The sequence below is a fragment of the Arvicola amphibius genome, chromosome 3, assembly GCF_903992535.2.
Source record: "Arvicola amphibius chromosome 3, mArvAmp1.2, whole genome shotgun sequence".
NCBI lineage: Eukaryota > Metazoa > Chordata > Mammalia > Rodentia > Cricetidae > Arvicola > Arvicola amphibius.
The window spans coordinates 146,926,366-146,943,161 of NC_052049.1; the positions used below are offsets into that span (position 1 = coordinate 146,926,366).

General features: G+C 45.1%; 1 protein-coding gene across 1 annotated transcript in view; it reads right to left on the reverse strand.

The window, feature by feature from the left end:
• Positions 1-15,053: 15,053 nt before the first annotated feature.
• Positions 15,054-16,796, reverse strand: part of Slc17a5 (solute carrier family 17 member 5) — a 39,473-nt gene continuing 37,730 nt past the window's right edge. Inside the window, exon 11 of the mRNA XM_038322486.1 lies at positions 15,054-15,843. Within this exon, the coding sequence (XP_038178414.1) occupies positions 15,706-15,843 (138 nt within the window). The 3' untranslated portion in view covers positions 15,054-15,705. The remainder of the gene's footprint in view (positions 15,844-16,796) is intronic.

Consider the following 16,796-nt stretch of genomic DNA (forward strand, 5'->3'; position numbering starts at 1 on the left):
GAGAGATGGCTCAGAGGTTAAGAGCACTGGCTGTTCTTCTGGAGGTCCTGAGTTCAATTCCCAGCAACCTCATGGTGGCTCACAACCATCTGTACTGAGATCTGGCGCCCTCCTCTGGCGTGCAGGCATACATCGAGGCAGAATGTTGTATACATAATAAATAAATAAATCTTTAAAAAAAAAACTCTGTCTCAAAAAAAAAAAAGAAAGAAAGAAACGAAAAGAAAAGGAAAAAACCCAAATCAGAAAAACTTAGTCATATTATATGTGTGACTGCTTTGTATTTCTTTCTGAGAACCTTGGCTCAGATAAATCAGACTCTATTTCCATAACTTGAGAAACACAGATTCCCTGAACCACATCATGGGTTATTATTATTTTATTTGTTTGTTTGTTTTTTAGAAGAAAGAAGTTTTCTGTTTTAAAATAATCAAGCCAGACTGGGCAGTAGTGGCACATGCCTTTAATTCCAGAGTTTAACCTCAGTGAATTTGAGGCCAGTCTGGTCTACAAAGTGAGTTCCAGGACAGCCAGAACTGCTACACAGAGAAACTCTGTCTCGAAAAAGCAAAACAAACAAACAAACAAACAAACAAACAAAAAAATCAAGCCAGATATAGTAGCATATGCCTTTAATCTCAGCATTTGGGAGGTAGAGGCAGGCAGATTTTTGTGAATTTGAGGCTATCCTTCATAGGTAGTTCCAGGACAACCAATGCTACATAAAGAGACCCGGTCTCAAAAACAAAACAAATAAGTGCATCATCTTTATTAATAGGTACGTAGCAGAGAGGATGCATGGAATGTAGACAATGTGAGCTACACCTTCGTGAGCGATTGATGAGACGTCTGTGCTAGGGGTTGTGTGTGAGAGCAATTGCTGACTGAGGAGGGGAGAGAGGCAGATAAGGCTTGCAGGCCTGCAAGGGGTGCAGAGAAAGGCTGCAGGATGCTGATAAAGGGTGCAGATGCTGGAGAGATTCTGCCTGCTGTGCCAAGGAAAGGCCAGTATGAGCCGAACCTTGTTGGTAGATGAGGTTTCCGCAAAAGAAGTTGGGAACGTGAGTCACGGTGGTATCACCTGGCAATCCCAGAATTTGAGGGGTGGAGGCAGGAGGACCAATTCAAGGTCATCGTCAGCTATATAGTAAGTTTGAAGCTAGCCCGGGCTATATGAGAACATGTTTCAAAAAACAAAGCAAGGGGCTGGAGAGATGGCTCAGTGGTTAAGAGCATTGCCTGCCCTTCCAAAGGTCCTGAGTTCAATTCCCGGCAACCACATGGTGGCTCACAACCATCTGTAATGAGGTCTGCTGCCCTCTTCTGACCTGCAGACATACATATAGACAGAATATTGTATACATAATAAATAAAAAAAAAACAAAAAAACAAAGCAAGCCAGGCATGGTGGCACACACCTTTAATCCCAGTATTTAGGAGGCAGAGACAGGTGGATCTCTGAGGTCAAGGACAGCTCCAGGATAGTCACGGCTACAAAGGAAGCTCTCTTTGTCTTGCAAAATAAAATAAAATAAGATTAAAATAAAATAAAAGAGAAATGGCTCAGGAGACATTCTAGGCAATAGAAACTGGAGCTTTTTGTCTTTAAATAAAAGATAATATTTTTTAAAATTTTATTTATTGTGTATACAGTGTTCTGCAGTGTATGCTTGCAGGCCAAAAGAGGGCATCAGACCTCATTACAGATGGTTGTGAGCCACCATGTGGTTGCTGGGAATTGAACTCAGGACCTCTGGAAGAGCAGCCAGTGCTCTTATCCTCTGAGCCATTTCTCCAGCCCTATTTTGTTTTGTTTCTAAGACAGGATCTCTTGGAATACAGATTGACCTCAAGCTAGTTTATGGCTAAAGCTGTCCTTAAATTATTGGCCCTCCTTTCTCTCCCAGCCTGGTAGGACTGTAGGAGTGTGCCAGCAGGAGTGTGCCTCCCTCCGCACCATGCTCAGTTTAAGCCGAGTTTAGGTTTAGCTGAGGCTGCAAGAGAGAAGACAGCTATCTCATCTGCTACTTCCTATAACTCAGACCTTTGTAGTTTACCAAAGTCAGAGAATGCACAGCACTGACACCTTTCCTAAAGCTCCCGAAATGTACAAGATTCATAGGTGGCTCCCCAAGCTTATGTGAATTATAACAATGGCTGGGGAGGAGGCTCCCAACCTGCCCAGCAGCAGGCAAGCTGTACGGGAACTCCTGGGATGCTGCTTTTGTGAATTGTTACAGGAGCTACATAATGCTCACCCTGCGATTTGTGTGCTTTCTGGGACACATACTCCTTCTGCCATCCAAGCTCCTGTGAGTAAGTTCTCAGGCACAGCAAGTAACCCAGTAAACTCATGACTTCAGCTGGACCAGGGAGGAACTGCGTCTCTTTGATTCCCTCTCTGGGCACCAGGAAAAGTCACACAGCCCTCACACACCACTCTACAGCAGTGGTGAGAACCCTAGCGGCTGTCTCATTCGGCGATGGCTCTTGGCAACATTTATTAGAGGCATGAGCTACAGCAAACACATTTTAGTGCTTAAGCTAAGGATCCTAATCAGGTGGCGTGAGTTCAAACTTCCTCAGGGAGCATTCAGAGGTCGGGTGGGCATAATGTAATTTTTGGTAGTGTGGTTTGTACAGTTTCAAGTTCCCATGTGTTTGCAATGAGGATGACAATAATGCCTGCTTCACAGAGTTATTGTGAAGACTTAATGATCTCTGTGTGTAAAGTTCTTAAACACATACCCTGCACGGAGTATGTCAATTTGACATAAAACTGGCCAGCACCATCCTGGGTCCAGGAAATAAGGTGAAAAGGGACAGAGCAGAAAACACGGTATTCTTCTCGTTCAAACCACCACATATGAAGTAAAATTAAAAAATAAAATAAAATCTGGGTTTAGTTGGTAAGCCACACGGCCATTGTCAACACTAGAAAAAAGGGAAAGGTGATGAACTTGATATATACCAGGGAATTGGGAACTGATGATATATTATGGATTTGAGTAGTTGTAGGGATTGGAACACACAAGTGACTCCCTCCCCTGCAATATCACATTTTATTTACTTATTTATTTATTTTAACATATTCCCACTTATTTTACATACCAGCTACAGTTTCTGCTCCCTCCTCTCCTCCCACCTCCCACAAGCAACCTTTTCTAAAAGGGATTATTATTTCTTTTTTTTTTTTTGGTTTTTCGAGACAGGGTTTCTCTGTGGCTTTGGAGCCTGTCCTGGAACTAGCTCTTGTAGACCAGGCTGGTCTCGAACTCACAGAGATCCGCCTGCCTCTGCCTCCCGAGTGCTGGGATTAAAGGCGTGCGCCACCACCGCCCGGCTAAAAGGGATTATTATTTATTTTATTTATTATATATAATGTTCTGCCTACATGTAGCCTGCACACCCAGAAGAGGGTACCAGATCTCATTATAGATGGTTGTGAGCCGCTGTGTAGTTGCTAGGAATTGAACTCAGGTCCTCTGGAAGAACAGCCAGTGTTCTTAACCTCTGAGCCAGCTCCCCAGCCCTACACTTCTTATTTAGAAGGCATCCCAAGCTTGGGTTCTTGCCAATGAGCTGTTGTGGGCAGGGGCCAGGTGACGGTGACATTAGGAGAAGAGAGCATTGATCATCAAGAGCTTGCTTGAAGGCAGATCCTCCTCTCCCTAGTAGAGTACGTGCTTTTAGTGACCTGGGATGCCTGGGCTCAAATTAGATGGGGTTCAAGCAGTGCTGGGACTGAGAACAACAGCTCTGCAGGTATTGGTGGGACTTACTGAGAAATTCAGAGCCAGCTTGTCTCAGCCTGGACCGTTTTTCATGCTACATGCTGGGAGACATCCTCCCACAAGAAAAGTTGGCATTCAACATGTTCTATTGACATTTCCACCGGTTCTTTAAATAAATCCTTTTTGAGACAGGGTTTCGCTATATAGCCAGGCTGACCTAGAACTATGTAGGTCAAGATGACCTTGAACTAGCAAGCTCTCCCACCCCCCCCTCCCCGTTTCTGTCTCACAGGTGTTAGAGGATTAGGGGAATGCACCACCAAGCCTGGCTGCTATTGGCTTTCTCGATACTGGTCATGGCTTCTCTATTCCTTGAGAGTTCTGCAGAAGAAATCCCAAAGACAACACATTCTGTATTAAACAACTGTCAGTATTTTTTTAGGAACCTCCTTATAACTTCAGGGCCTCAGCCAACTTCCTTGAGGAGTCTCTGTTCCTGGCAGGAAGACAAATTCTTTACTGAGATCCATACTTGCCTTCAGCTATAGTGAGAAGTTTATGCTTGGGATGTGGTCAAAATAGAGATGGGGCCAAGTGGTGGTGGCACACGCCTTTAATCCCAGCACTTAGGAGGCAGAGGAAGACAGATCTTTGTGAGTTCGAGGCCAGCCTGGTCTACAAAAGCTAGTTCCAGGAAAGGCTCCAAAGCTACAGAAAAACCCTGTCTTGAACCCCCCGCCCCCACCCAAAAAATTGGGATGGGTTCTTGATTTTCTTTTGTTTTGAGAGTGTCTCCATTTGTAGACCAGGCTAGCCACAGACTTGCAATCTTCTCACTTTACCCTTTCACGTGCTGGTATTACAGGCATATGCTACCATGCGAGGCCCTTATTCTGTGCCCAGGGCCCTACAGTTTGGGCTGGTCTCAAACTCACTGTGTAGGTGAGGATGCCTCTGAAGTCCTGACTTTTAGTGCTGTATTAGGCAGTATTTGAGACAGGGTCTATATAGCCCTGGCTGGAATTTATTATGTAGACCAGTCTGGCCTGGAATTCAGAGATCCGCCTGCCTCTGCGTTGTTAGTGCTGGGATTAAAGTCGTGGGTCACCACGCTTGGCCAAATTGTTGTTAAGAGCTACTCTTGAATGAAATGGAGAAGCAAGGATCTATAATCTAGAATGAAATGGAGAAGGATCAAGTAGGTCGCTTTTGCCTCGTGCCTCTGCTGCCCCCTGAGGCCAGAGGAGGAAGCGCGGGCAGGTGGCGCCCGGACTCCCGGTCCCGCAGTGACTTTCCACTAAGCTGCGCCGCTGAGCCCTTTTAAAAGCATTTCTTTGCACGTGGTTGCTGTGAGTCATCTCCTTTCCCTAGACAAAGAAATCTAGGCTTTGCTAATCGGGCTTCCGGAGTCCGCTAAGGCGTGAGTCAAACTCGGGCTTCCCGAGAGCTGTAACCGCTTGCTCCTCTCCCAGGGGAAGCGCCCACCGCCAGGGAGCAAACCTGCGTTTCTATGGCGTCCGGGACCAAAGGACCCACGCGGTGAGTGGGGCAGTGAAACCCCAGCTTCAGAAGAGAGGAGGAGCATGAGTGCGCTTTAAAAATCTGTCCTCTAAAAACCACATTCCTTTAGACAGGCGAGATGGCTCCGCCGTTAAGGCGCTTGCGTAAATTCTGAATACCTGAGAACAGTCCCCTGGGAAGGCGTGAACCGATTTCAACAAGTTGTCCTCTGAGCTTCACACGGGTTTTAAATGAATGAATGAATGAATGAATGAATACATAAATACATAAATAGTGTTGTTAGCTGGACATGGTGGAGTATGCTTGTAATCCCAGCACTTGCGAGATGGAGGAAGGAGGACCAGGAGTTCAAGTCAGCTCAGTTTTAGGTCATTACATGAGAGAGACCCTGTCTCAAAACAGAAAAACGTGGTTATTTTAAAAACTTAAAAAGAAAAAAGGGAAGGTAGGGCATTTATACTTTGGTAAGGAAGTGGAGGAAGAGGCAGAACTGAGGGACATCCTCTGGGGAAGGTAAATGTGGGCCATTTGGCAAGCCCCGTGGCTGATGTGAATATCAACAAGAGCCACTTTGTCCCCACAGTGACACTTCACAGCCCAGCCAAGCGGGTGAGGCTGGAGGGTGCCAGCACTCAAAGCCCAGTGCTGCACAGCTCTGCTTTGGCCTTCTTAGCCGTCGGGCAGTTCTGGGTTGACCCTGAATTTTTTTTTTTTCTTTTTCTCTTGATTGATTTAATTTTTTCAAACATTTTAACTAAATAAAGGATCCAGGCCTAGTTGCATATGCCTGTAGTCCCAGCATTTGTGAGACAGAAGCAGAAAGGTCAGGGACTGAAGGCCAGCCAGCCTTAGAGGTATGAGACCCTGTCTCAATAAGACAAGTTAAAAATACCAAAGTGAAGGCCTGGAGACGTGGCCCAGTGGTTAAGAGCACTGACTGCTCTTCCAGGGGACCCCGCTTCAATTCCCAGCATCCACATGGCAGCTCACAACTGTCTATAATTCCAGTCCCAGGGGCCCCAACACCCATGCACATAAGTAAGTTAAAAAACTTCCCTCTACACTCGTCTTCCTATCTACTTAAGAAAAAAAGATGTCAAGGAGAAAAAACCTAATCCTTCCTTCACTATTCACGAATGCTGTTAACATTTTGCTCTGTGTTCATAGTTGTTTTCCCCCGCCCCCATTAAGTCTGTTTCATTAAAGCAAAAGTGGAATCACCATAGTCAAGAAAAACAATCGAGGCCAACCTGGTCTAAGAATGAGTTCCAGGACAGGCTCCAAAGCTGCACAGAGATACCCTGTCCCAGAAAACCAAAACCAACCAACTAAACAAAAAACCACTACCACCACCAAAAACCACATGGGAACACAGAATGTCTGCACACGAGAGTGTTCATACCAGCATTATTTATTTATCTGTTTGTTTATTATTCATTTGTGTTTCTTTATACCAGCATTATCTAAAAAAAAACCTTCTAAATTACATTGTGTGTGTATAGGCACCACACACACACACACACACACACACACATTCACACAATGAAGCACAGACCAGGCAAAGAGTGTTGAGGTCAGAGAACAACTTGTGTGTGTCACTTCTCTCACGGAGCCCGAGACGGCTCAGGTGGCCAGGTAGTTAGTTATTAATAACTGCCTCAAACTAGAGAAACCCAAGTGTGCACATCAAGGGATAAGTGTATAAACAAGAACGGTATGACAGGATGGGACAAGCTGTGACATTAAGATCCTGTAAGAAAGATGTTGGCCACCATGGCTCTCATCCGAAAGGATCCCATTACACCAGCTGTCCACCACAGCAACTCTGCAGACAGGGAGGATGAGTGGCTGGTTGTAGACGTGGTGGTGGGGGGGCAGTGACTGCTGGGGGAGGAAAGACTTCTGCTTGCCGCAGTGACATGTGCTGGGATTAGAAATCTGACAGCTGTGCAGCCTGGGACCATAATAAAAGCCATTGGATTCTGCACCGTGTGCAAAGTTGGGCTTGTACCAGAGCCTTCTACATGTTCGGCAAACATTCCACCATAAGTTACACCCCCAACTATAACTGTACACTCTCGAAAGGTGTCTTGTGTGGTATGTGAATGAGATCTCAGTGGTTGCTCCAAAAAGTAATGATACTTAAATATTATGAATAGTCCTCCAATATTCCCAATAACGATTCTCTCATGCTTATATTTTAATTACCAAAGTAACTCAAATGACCAGTAAAATATTAATGCAGAGGAAAGAAAATTAGAAAGCATCTTCCCCTGTCAACTTTAATACACTGAAAATCCACTTAGTGTATTTTTATAGCTGTGTTTATTTTGGTACTAGGGATCAGACCTATGAGTATGTTAGATGAACATGTGTCTTTGTTATTTTTGCTGTGAAGAGACACCATGACCCTGACAACTTATAGAAGGAAGGGTTTATTGGGACTGGCTTCTAGTTTCAGAGGGTAAGTAATCGACCATCACAGTAGAGAGCATGGTGGTAGCAGGAAAGGCAGGCAGATTGCCTGCACAGTAGCCGAGGGCTTATATCAGTTGGAAGGAGAGAGAGAGAGAGATAGAGAGAGAGAGAGAAAGAGAGAGAGAGAGAGAGAGAGAGAGAGAGAGAGAGAGAGAGAGAGAGAGAGAGAGAGAGAGAGAGAGAGAGACTAGGCATTCTGGACTTTTGAAAGCCCATCCTAGTGACACACTTTCAACAAGGCCATACTTCCTAATCTTTCCTAAACAGAAACAGTTTACGAACTGAGAGCCAAACATTCAAATATTGAGTCTATGGACACCATTCTCATTCAAATCACTACGGTACACAACCACTTAATTATACCCAGTCTCATTATTTATTTTTTTCTCCTGATGCACGGTCTCGCCATGTAGCCCTGGCTAGCCTGGAATCTGCTATGTAGACCAGGCTGACTAGACAATCACAACAATCTCTTGTTTCCCTCCTTCCTTGACAGGGCCCCTTGTAGTGCGGTTTCAGTGGTGTCCTGGCCCCTGGAGGCTCACCCTTAACTTCTGCTCCTCCTCCGGTCTCCCTGTCCTCAGCACTGGAGTTACGGCATGCACTAGCACATCAGGTCTTTTTCCTTGTTCCTTCTTTCTTTTTATATTATGTACAGGTATTTTGTTTGAATATGTCTGTGTACTACGTGCGTGAGTGCGTGCGTGTGTGGTGTGTGTGCGTGTGTGTGTGTGTGTGTGTGTGTGTGTGTATGTGTGGTGCCTCAGGGGCCAGTATAGGGCATTGAATCCTCTGGAACTGAAGTTACAACTGGCTGTGAGCTGCCATGTGGCTTCTCGGAACCAAACCTGGGTCCTTTGGAAGAGCATCAGTGATCTTAGCCACTAAGCCTTCTCTCCAGTGCCATCTGACCCCCATGAGACAGGATCTCTCTATGTAGCCCTGGATGTCCTGGAACTCACTGTATAGACCACACTGGACTCAAACTCACAGAGATCTGTTTGTGCTGCTTCCAAGTGCTGCTGGGGTTAAAAGTGTGGGCCACCATTTCTGGCTGGTCCTTTTTAAAAAATCTTTACTTAGTTATTTATTTTTTTTTTCGAGACAGGGTTCTCTGCAGTTTTAGAGCCTGTCCTGGAGCTAGCTCTTGTAGACCAGGCTGGTCTCGAACTCACAGAGATCCGCCTGCCTCTGCCTCCCGAGTGCTGGGATTAAAGGCGTGCGCCACCACAGCCCAGCTACTTAGTTATTTTTTAGACAGTGCTGAGAATAAAACCAAGGTCTTGCATATTTTGAGCAAGCAACCTGCCACTGCACAAGGGCTTCATGTGTAACTTGGACTGGCCTTAAGTTTGCTATAGTAGTCCAGGTTAGTCTTGAACTCACAATCGTCCTGCCTCTGTCTCCTAGTGCTGGGATCACTGACATGCACTGCTATACTTATTTGTTCAATGCAAGCCTACAGTTGCTTTTATTTCTAATTACTTCCCTCCCTCATCTTACTCCCCTTCCCCTCCTCTAAAATATTTATTACTTACTCTCAGTTACGTGGGTGCCCTTGGAAAATGATCACGTTTTTGTAGCTTTAGAGATGCTCACGTGGGCCTATACACACCTGTGATCCCACCACTTGACAAAGTGGAGGCAGTGGAGTCAGGAACTCAATGTCATTCTTTGTTGCATAGTGAGTTCAAGGCAAACCTGGGCTACATAAAACCCCGTCTCAAACAAAACAAAATAAAACAACAACAACAAAACCCAAAATACAGAGTTAGTGAGATGCCTCTTGTAAGTAAGGTGCTTGCTGCCGACTCTTCTAACTTGAGATTTGCATAGTGGAAGGAAGCCCACCACGGTATGCTCAATCTTGCATAAAAAATGTGACTGAAAAAAAATTTTAAAAACCTGAGAAAATGTTTGGCTGTTATGGCTAGGCTCACAACTAAAGCATAAAAGCAAACAAACAAGCAAATCTAAACAAAAAATTTAACGCCCAGACAAAGAACAAACAAACAAACAAACAAAAAAAACCCACAAAAAACAAAAAACAAAAAAAAAAAGGAAAAAGAAAAAGAAAAAAGAAAAAATACCCCCTAAAAAAGCAACTTTCCCAGCACTGGGAAGCCAGCAACGGGAGGATTACTATAAATTCAAAGCCAGCCTGGTCTATATAGTGATTTTCAGACCAACCAGAGCTATACAGGGAGAGATTATCATAAATTAAAAAATTGCTGGATGTGATGACTCTCGCTGATAACCCGCAGAAGTACGAGATGAATGCTAGGAGTCAGTCAGCGAGAGTGGGTCTAGCCAGGGCTAGCAAGTGCTTGGCCAGCCTCGGCTACATAACGACACCATCTCGAATTTTTTAATTTTTCTGAGACAGAGTTTCTCTGTGTAGTCCTGGCTGTTCTGGAACTTTGTAGTCCAGGCTGGCCTTGAAGTCACAGAGATCCACCTGCTTCTGCCTCCTGAGTGCTGGGATTAAAGGTGTTCACCACCACCACCCAGCTAAAGTTTTTTGAAAGGGATACTGTGTTATAAATTTTTTTACTCAATATTTTTGAGGTTTCTGCGTGTTCTTTTTTTTTAATTATTTAACTTTATTTTTATGGGCATTGGTGTGAAGGTGTCAGATCCCCTGGAACTGGATTTTTCAGACAGTTGTGAGCTGCCATGTGGGTGCTGGGAATTGAACCCGGGTCCTTGGGAAGAGCAGTCAATGATCTTAACCGCTGGGTCATCTCTCCAGCCCCTCTCTGCGTGTTCTTAAATTACATTATTTCTCAGTAAATATGACATTCAACTTACATTGCCATGCTGCTGGACACCTGGGGCGCCTTTATTTCTGTTACAATAAGCAGGAACGTAAGTGAGAATCACACAGGATGTGTAGGTTTGGGACTCACATCTGGGCACAAAGACTTTTTTCTATTTAATTGGAATATAGGCCATATTATAATGCTAGCACCTGGAAGGCAGAGGAAGAAGAGTTAAGATCCAAGGTCAGCCTGGGCTACAGGAGACCACTTACACACTCCAAACTTCCCTTTCTTCCCCACAACTACCCTATCTGTCTGTCTGTCTGTCTGTCTGTCTGTCTGTCTGTCTATCATCTATCTGTCTATCTGTCTGTCTGTCTGTCTGTCTGTCTGTCTGTCTGTCTATCATCTATCTATCTATCTATCTATCTATCTATCTATCTATCTATCTATCTATCTATCTATCATCTATCTATATCTAGGCTTTTGGAGACAGGGTTTCTCTGTGTGGCTTTGGATCCTGTCCTAGAACTTGCTCTGTAGACCAGGCTGGCCTCCATCTCTCAGAGATCCGCCTGCCACTGCCTCCCAAGCGCTGAGATGAAAGGGCTGTGCTACAGCTGTCCCAGCTTCTTTTTTTTTTTTTTTTTTTTTTGGTTTTTCGAGACAGGGTTTCTCTGTCCCAGCTTCTTTATTCCCTTTTTCTGCAGCGCTGGGGGTTGTGCCGGGGTCTCACTCATGTGAGGCAGGACGGTACTGCTGAGTCGGCAGCGCCAAACTTTTCAGTCTTTGCTCCTGAGGACTCTAAGGTGCTGTCTCACTGTGAAGATAGCACTCTTCCCCGACTCTCGTTTCCTCTGGTCCCTAGGGACATCGCCCATCCCCCTCCCATGCTTGTTTGGCACATGCTCTGCTACCTCATTTTCCTTCTGTGGGTTTCCGAGACTGGGTCTCAGGTATTATACCAGGCTGGCCGTGAGCTCGCTGTGTGGCCACAGTGACTCGGAACTTCCGGTTCTCCCATCTCATTTCTCCATTTCGAGACCTGTGGGTGACACTGCCACCCTCAGCTTAGTTTTATTTCTTTTTTCTTGTCGAGCTACCTACCAAACTCTGTAAATGTGTTCAATGTTGACCTCCCTCCCACACGGAGAAGCTGCCAGCTCTCTTCTAGTCTGTTACCCATTAACTCAGTGCCGTCTCCGGGCGACGGGACCTCTCGCTTGGCCTCTCCTTTACCTCCCTGGCCCTTGGGGTCTGTGTTGAGAGAAGTCAGATGTGACACACGGAGCCGAGTGTAGAAAACAGGCAGTGCTGATTCCACACAGGCTAAGAAGCACCGAGAAAGGTGACAGTGGAAAATGGTCGAAAGGATTGGGAACACTGCATTGCGATGTAAGTGACTAGCTGCCAGAGACCAGTACGCTTGGGCAGGGTTCATATTATTGATCAAATTCTCTACAACAGCCAGCTTTCCTATAAAGTAGTTCCCTAAGGAAATCCCCGACCCCCCATTCCTTGAACTCACCAAGTAGCTGAGGATGTTTTGAACTCCTGACCTTTCTGACTTTGTCTGTGGGAGACAGATGCACACCAGCACTCCCTGTTCTCCTGGACTTTTAGAGAAACAAACGATGGTATGTCTTTACCCTTCCCCACAGTCTCTGGCTAGTCACGTTATGAGTTTTGGGGAAGTTTAGAATGTCATGTCTCCATCACAGTTGCCACAAAAAAAAAAAAAAAACCTAAAAAAACCTATCCTGTCTGGATTGCTATTGATCTCAACGAAACTAAAAGTCGCCTTTCAGATTGCTGACTGAAATTATAAAATGCTTTAGACTAAGATTCTTTGCAGTGAGCGGAGTGCAAACGACCAATACACATGTGTGATCCTGACAGGAGCCCACACTTGAAAACGCTAGGATGTTTCAGCATTCAGCCTAAATACGTAATTCTGTGTCTGTATGTGGGTGCTAAGGTCCCCCCATCTCTAGAGCCCAGAGGGCAGTCTCTGGCGGCTCTGGGCTGCTAATGCTGTTGGTTGCGCAACCACAGCTTCTGTTGCACTGGGGCTGGCTGTGTGGTGGAACTTGTTCCTTCCTCAGCCTCCTGATTAACTCAGAGCAAACAGTCACCTGGAAAATCACCAGTGTTCTTCCTTAAGGCGGGAAAGTTGCGGCCTTTCACAACTTTTCAAACCTTGCTCTCTGCTGATGAGAGTCTGGAAATATTGTCTGTGTTTTCCTTTAGAGGAAAACTTAACAGCTAGCGGCAGAGGGGTCTAGATTTACATGTCTGTAAGAGTTTAATTCTTCGGCGGAAGTGACGTATTTGTGCTGCGTATGCAAGGCTGGGATGTGTTTCTGCTGAGAGGGTGCAGGCCACTTCCCAGTGATCTTCCTGCACTGAGATCTACTCTGTTTTTATTTTCCGAAGTGGCCTCACGTAGCCCAGGCTGGCCTTGAACAGGATGGGTAGCCAAGGGTGATCTTGAACGCATCATCTTGCCTTCACCTCCCACCTGCTGGGATTACACGCAGCCACCCTCACACCTGGCTCAAATTTAAACTTGACATCAGATTTTTTTCTCTTTGGGGGAGCTGCATTTCTAATAGCTCTAAGACAACTCAGGGGATCCTCTTTGCAACAGGTGCTAAATTCAACAGCAGATGTCAGCATTTGTCAAAATTTCTTCCGTAAGCCTGGTTTTCGGGGTCAGCTGGAAACTCATCTCCATAGGATTTATTTTTTATTTTTATTTTTTCTGGACAGGGTTTCCTCTGTGTAGGGCACAGAGAAAACTCTGTATTCAGCAAGTGCTACATCGCCAGCGAGAGTAGCAATTTCTGGTGTTGCCTCGCTTCCCACTTAGTGGTAGCAGAGATGCATTTACAGCTGGAAGGATGGTTTCAGGAGGATGTAGAGAGATGTAAAACGAGGTACTGGAGAGATGGCTCAGTGGTTAAGAGCACTGGCTGCTCTGCCAGAGGTCCTGAATTCAATTCCCCTCAACCACATGATGGCCCACAACTTTCATGCCCTCTTCTGGTATAAAGGCACACATGCAGACAGGGCACTCATACATAAACACAGAACACCCGTACCATACACACACGATAAACTCATTTAGAAACACAGAAAGGTAATGCAAAAGGATTTATTTTGATCATTTATAAAAAAAATCACATGGCAACTCAACCTATATTTACAAATTTAAAAATAAATTTATATAAATGTATTTACACCGTGTTACATTAATCAAGTGTTAACTGAAATGTAACAGGTAAGTGTTGAACAGACACAAGAGAACATAAGGCTTTCGATGCTTAGGTACTTCTTACAGTACGTCCAACAACCAGCAGACCCTGGGCAGCAGAAGCTTCCAGGAGCTGGCTTCAGCAAGCGTGGGGAAGGGGATTCACCAGCTTCACGTGCTGTGCCCTTTAGCTCTATTTTGTGGTTGGATGGAACACAGTCCTAGGTACACGCTCTATCACTGAATCAAACCCTTGGTCCTGAAAGTCACTTTAAGTTGTAACCAGGAGCATAAATCAAGACAGACTGAAGAAAGATTTAAGACATTAAAAATCTAATGTAGCCAGAAAAACTGAATGTAAAAATTCACACTCTGATTTGTGTGCAAGTCATTTTAATCAAGGATGCTGTTATCTGCCACTAGTTGAGTGCTACACGTTTGCTTTGTGGGTCAACTGCCAGTAATGAGGCCTGGGTGCTGCCAAGGGCAGGCTGGCAGTGTCAAGACAGTAGCTGTGAATCCTCCTGCTCTGGTCCACTTAAGGCTTTATCTGCACATTAACAGCCACAGGGAAAGGGTGTCAGCTAAACACTTGGCATTGGCCCTGCACTTGGAAGCCACCTCTGATAACTGCTGGGCACTCCAGCCCTGAAGCCAGGGAGGAAATGCTTGGCAGCTGCCTGGGCATGGATCCCTCAGTCCAGCTGCCAGGCCAAGTCTGACAGTGGCTGGTGGCTTTATGGAGATGTTACCGAGACCTATGTATTAGGAAGAGTTGACAACAATTTTTATGAGGGAAGTAGACAAAAGCAGTTATTTAACACGATCTGAGATGATTTATCTAATTTAAGTAAACAAGTGTACTAGTTGGGGAGGGTCCATTTCAGCTTTGCTTCTTTTTTTTTTTTTTTTTTTTTTTTTTTTTTTTTTTGGTTTTTCGAGACAGGGTTTCTCTGCAGCTTTAGAGCCTGTCCTGGAGCTAGCTCTTATAGACCAGGCTGGTCTCGAACTCACAGAGATCCGCCTGCCTCTGCCTCCCGAGTGCTGGGATTAAAGGCGTGCGCCACCACCGCCCGGCTCAGCTTTGCTTCTTAAACCAGTGGTTCTCATCCTTCCTAAAGAGGCTGTGGCTGTGGCTCTTTAATATAGTTCCTTGCCCGGTGATGGTGGCACACACCTTTAATCCCAGCACTCAAGAGGCCGAGGCAGTCAGATCTTTGTGAGTTTGAGGCCAGCCTGGGCTACAGAACGAGTTCCAGGACAGCCTCCAAAGCTACACAGAGAACCCTGTCTTGAAAAAAACAAAGCAAAAACAGACAAAAATTACAGTTCCTCATAATGTGGTGACCCCAACCATAAAACTGATATACTGTGACTTCGTAACTAATTTTGCTACTGTTATGAATCATAATTAAATATTAGTGTTTTTTGATAGCCTTAGGTGACCCCAAAAGGGGTCATGAGCCACAGGTTGAGAACCACTGTCATTTATTTATTCATTTATTCATTCATTCATTCATTCATTCATTTATTTATTTATCTATTGAGACAGGGTTTCTTTGTGGGACAGTCCTGGCTGTCCTGGAACTCACTTATAGACCAAGCTGGTCTCGAACTCACTGAGATCTGCCTGCCTTTGCCTCCTGAGTGCTGGGACTAGAGAGAGGCGTGTGCCACCACCGCCCAGCCGAGAACCACTGTGTTAAGCCCTCCCTTATATCATGCTGCCTAACTTGCAGCTGGGTATGCAAACCCAGTATAAGGTCTGGCAGATATATTATTAATAATTAAAAACAGCTCATTTTAAATAATCTCGCAACTAGTAACATTTCATGATTACCTTAAAAATATGGTACTATTTTTCTCACATAGAATGCTTACACATTAAAATACCAAAGGCACTTTCAGTTTACATGATAAATTAAAATACATTAATTATTATTTGTTATTGTCTTCAGCTTCTGTGTCCGTGGTGGTCACTGAGAGCCCAGTTCTGCACCTCTCCTTTGGCAAACAGTATGAAGAAAATGGCACCAAACACATTAATAGCAGCAGCAATACAGAAAACAATCTGCCATTCCCTAATGGTGTTCTGGACAAGAAAGGAAAATGCAATGGAAGAGTTGGTTATACAAAAAAGGATGATATTGCAAGGCTGAGAACAGAAATATCATTCATAAAAGTCCGAGCTTAGAATAAACCGAATACCCAGCAGCAGCAGGACGGTGGAACGCTTCTTGAGTACAGTACCAAATGAGAATGAACCAGCCATACCGATGAAGACACGAGCAACAAGACAGAGTGCAGACTGATGACGGCTTCTACGAAAAGCTCAGAAAAGCTCACGGCTGTCGCTCTTGGTAGTGAGGGAGAAATGACAGCTAGGAGTCCTGCCTTGCTGAGGGGCGGTTCTGCTAAGTGGGCCACAGCTGCCTGGATACAGCAATGTCGGAATATGTGTTCGGCTCTATCATTAGGGCTTGTGAATTTTCCTAGTGCCTTGCGTAACTTGTGTTTACAGAACTAAGTTCTCTCCCATCTCCTCCCCTCACCCCTTCCTTTCCTCCCTCCCTCCAAGCTTTCGTTACGTAGTCCTGGCTGGTCTCAAACTAGCGGCAATCCTCCTGCCCTTGCTTCCTGAGTGCTGGTTACAGGCAAGTGAAACTGTGCCTGGTATCCATTTATTTATTTGCTACTGGAATGATCATATGTGGTCTAGGCTGGCCCTGCCCTTGCTGTGGAGCTCAATTCCTGATCTTCTTAACAGCATTGTTTCCTTAGCCAGCCAGGCCAACGTACTGAGTTCCAGGCTAATGATCTTCATTCAGTTCTCTTATTCTGCCTAGCCCCCAAAGACTACTCTATGGAAACAGTGTATGTATGTATGTGTGTATGTGTGTATGTATATTTTCTTGTGCTGTGTTCCATTATGCCCAGTTTTATGATGGAGAAGAAACTTAGGGCTTCATGCCTTCCAGGAAAGCATTCAACTGGCTGAGGCACACTCCAGCCTGAACACAGCAGGCAAAAGCACCTGGCCTAAAT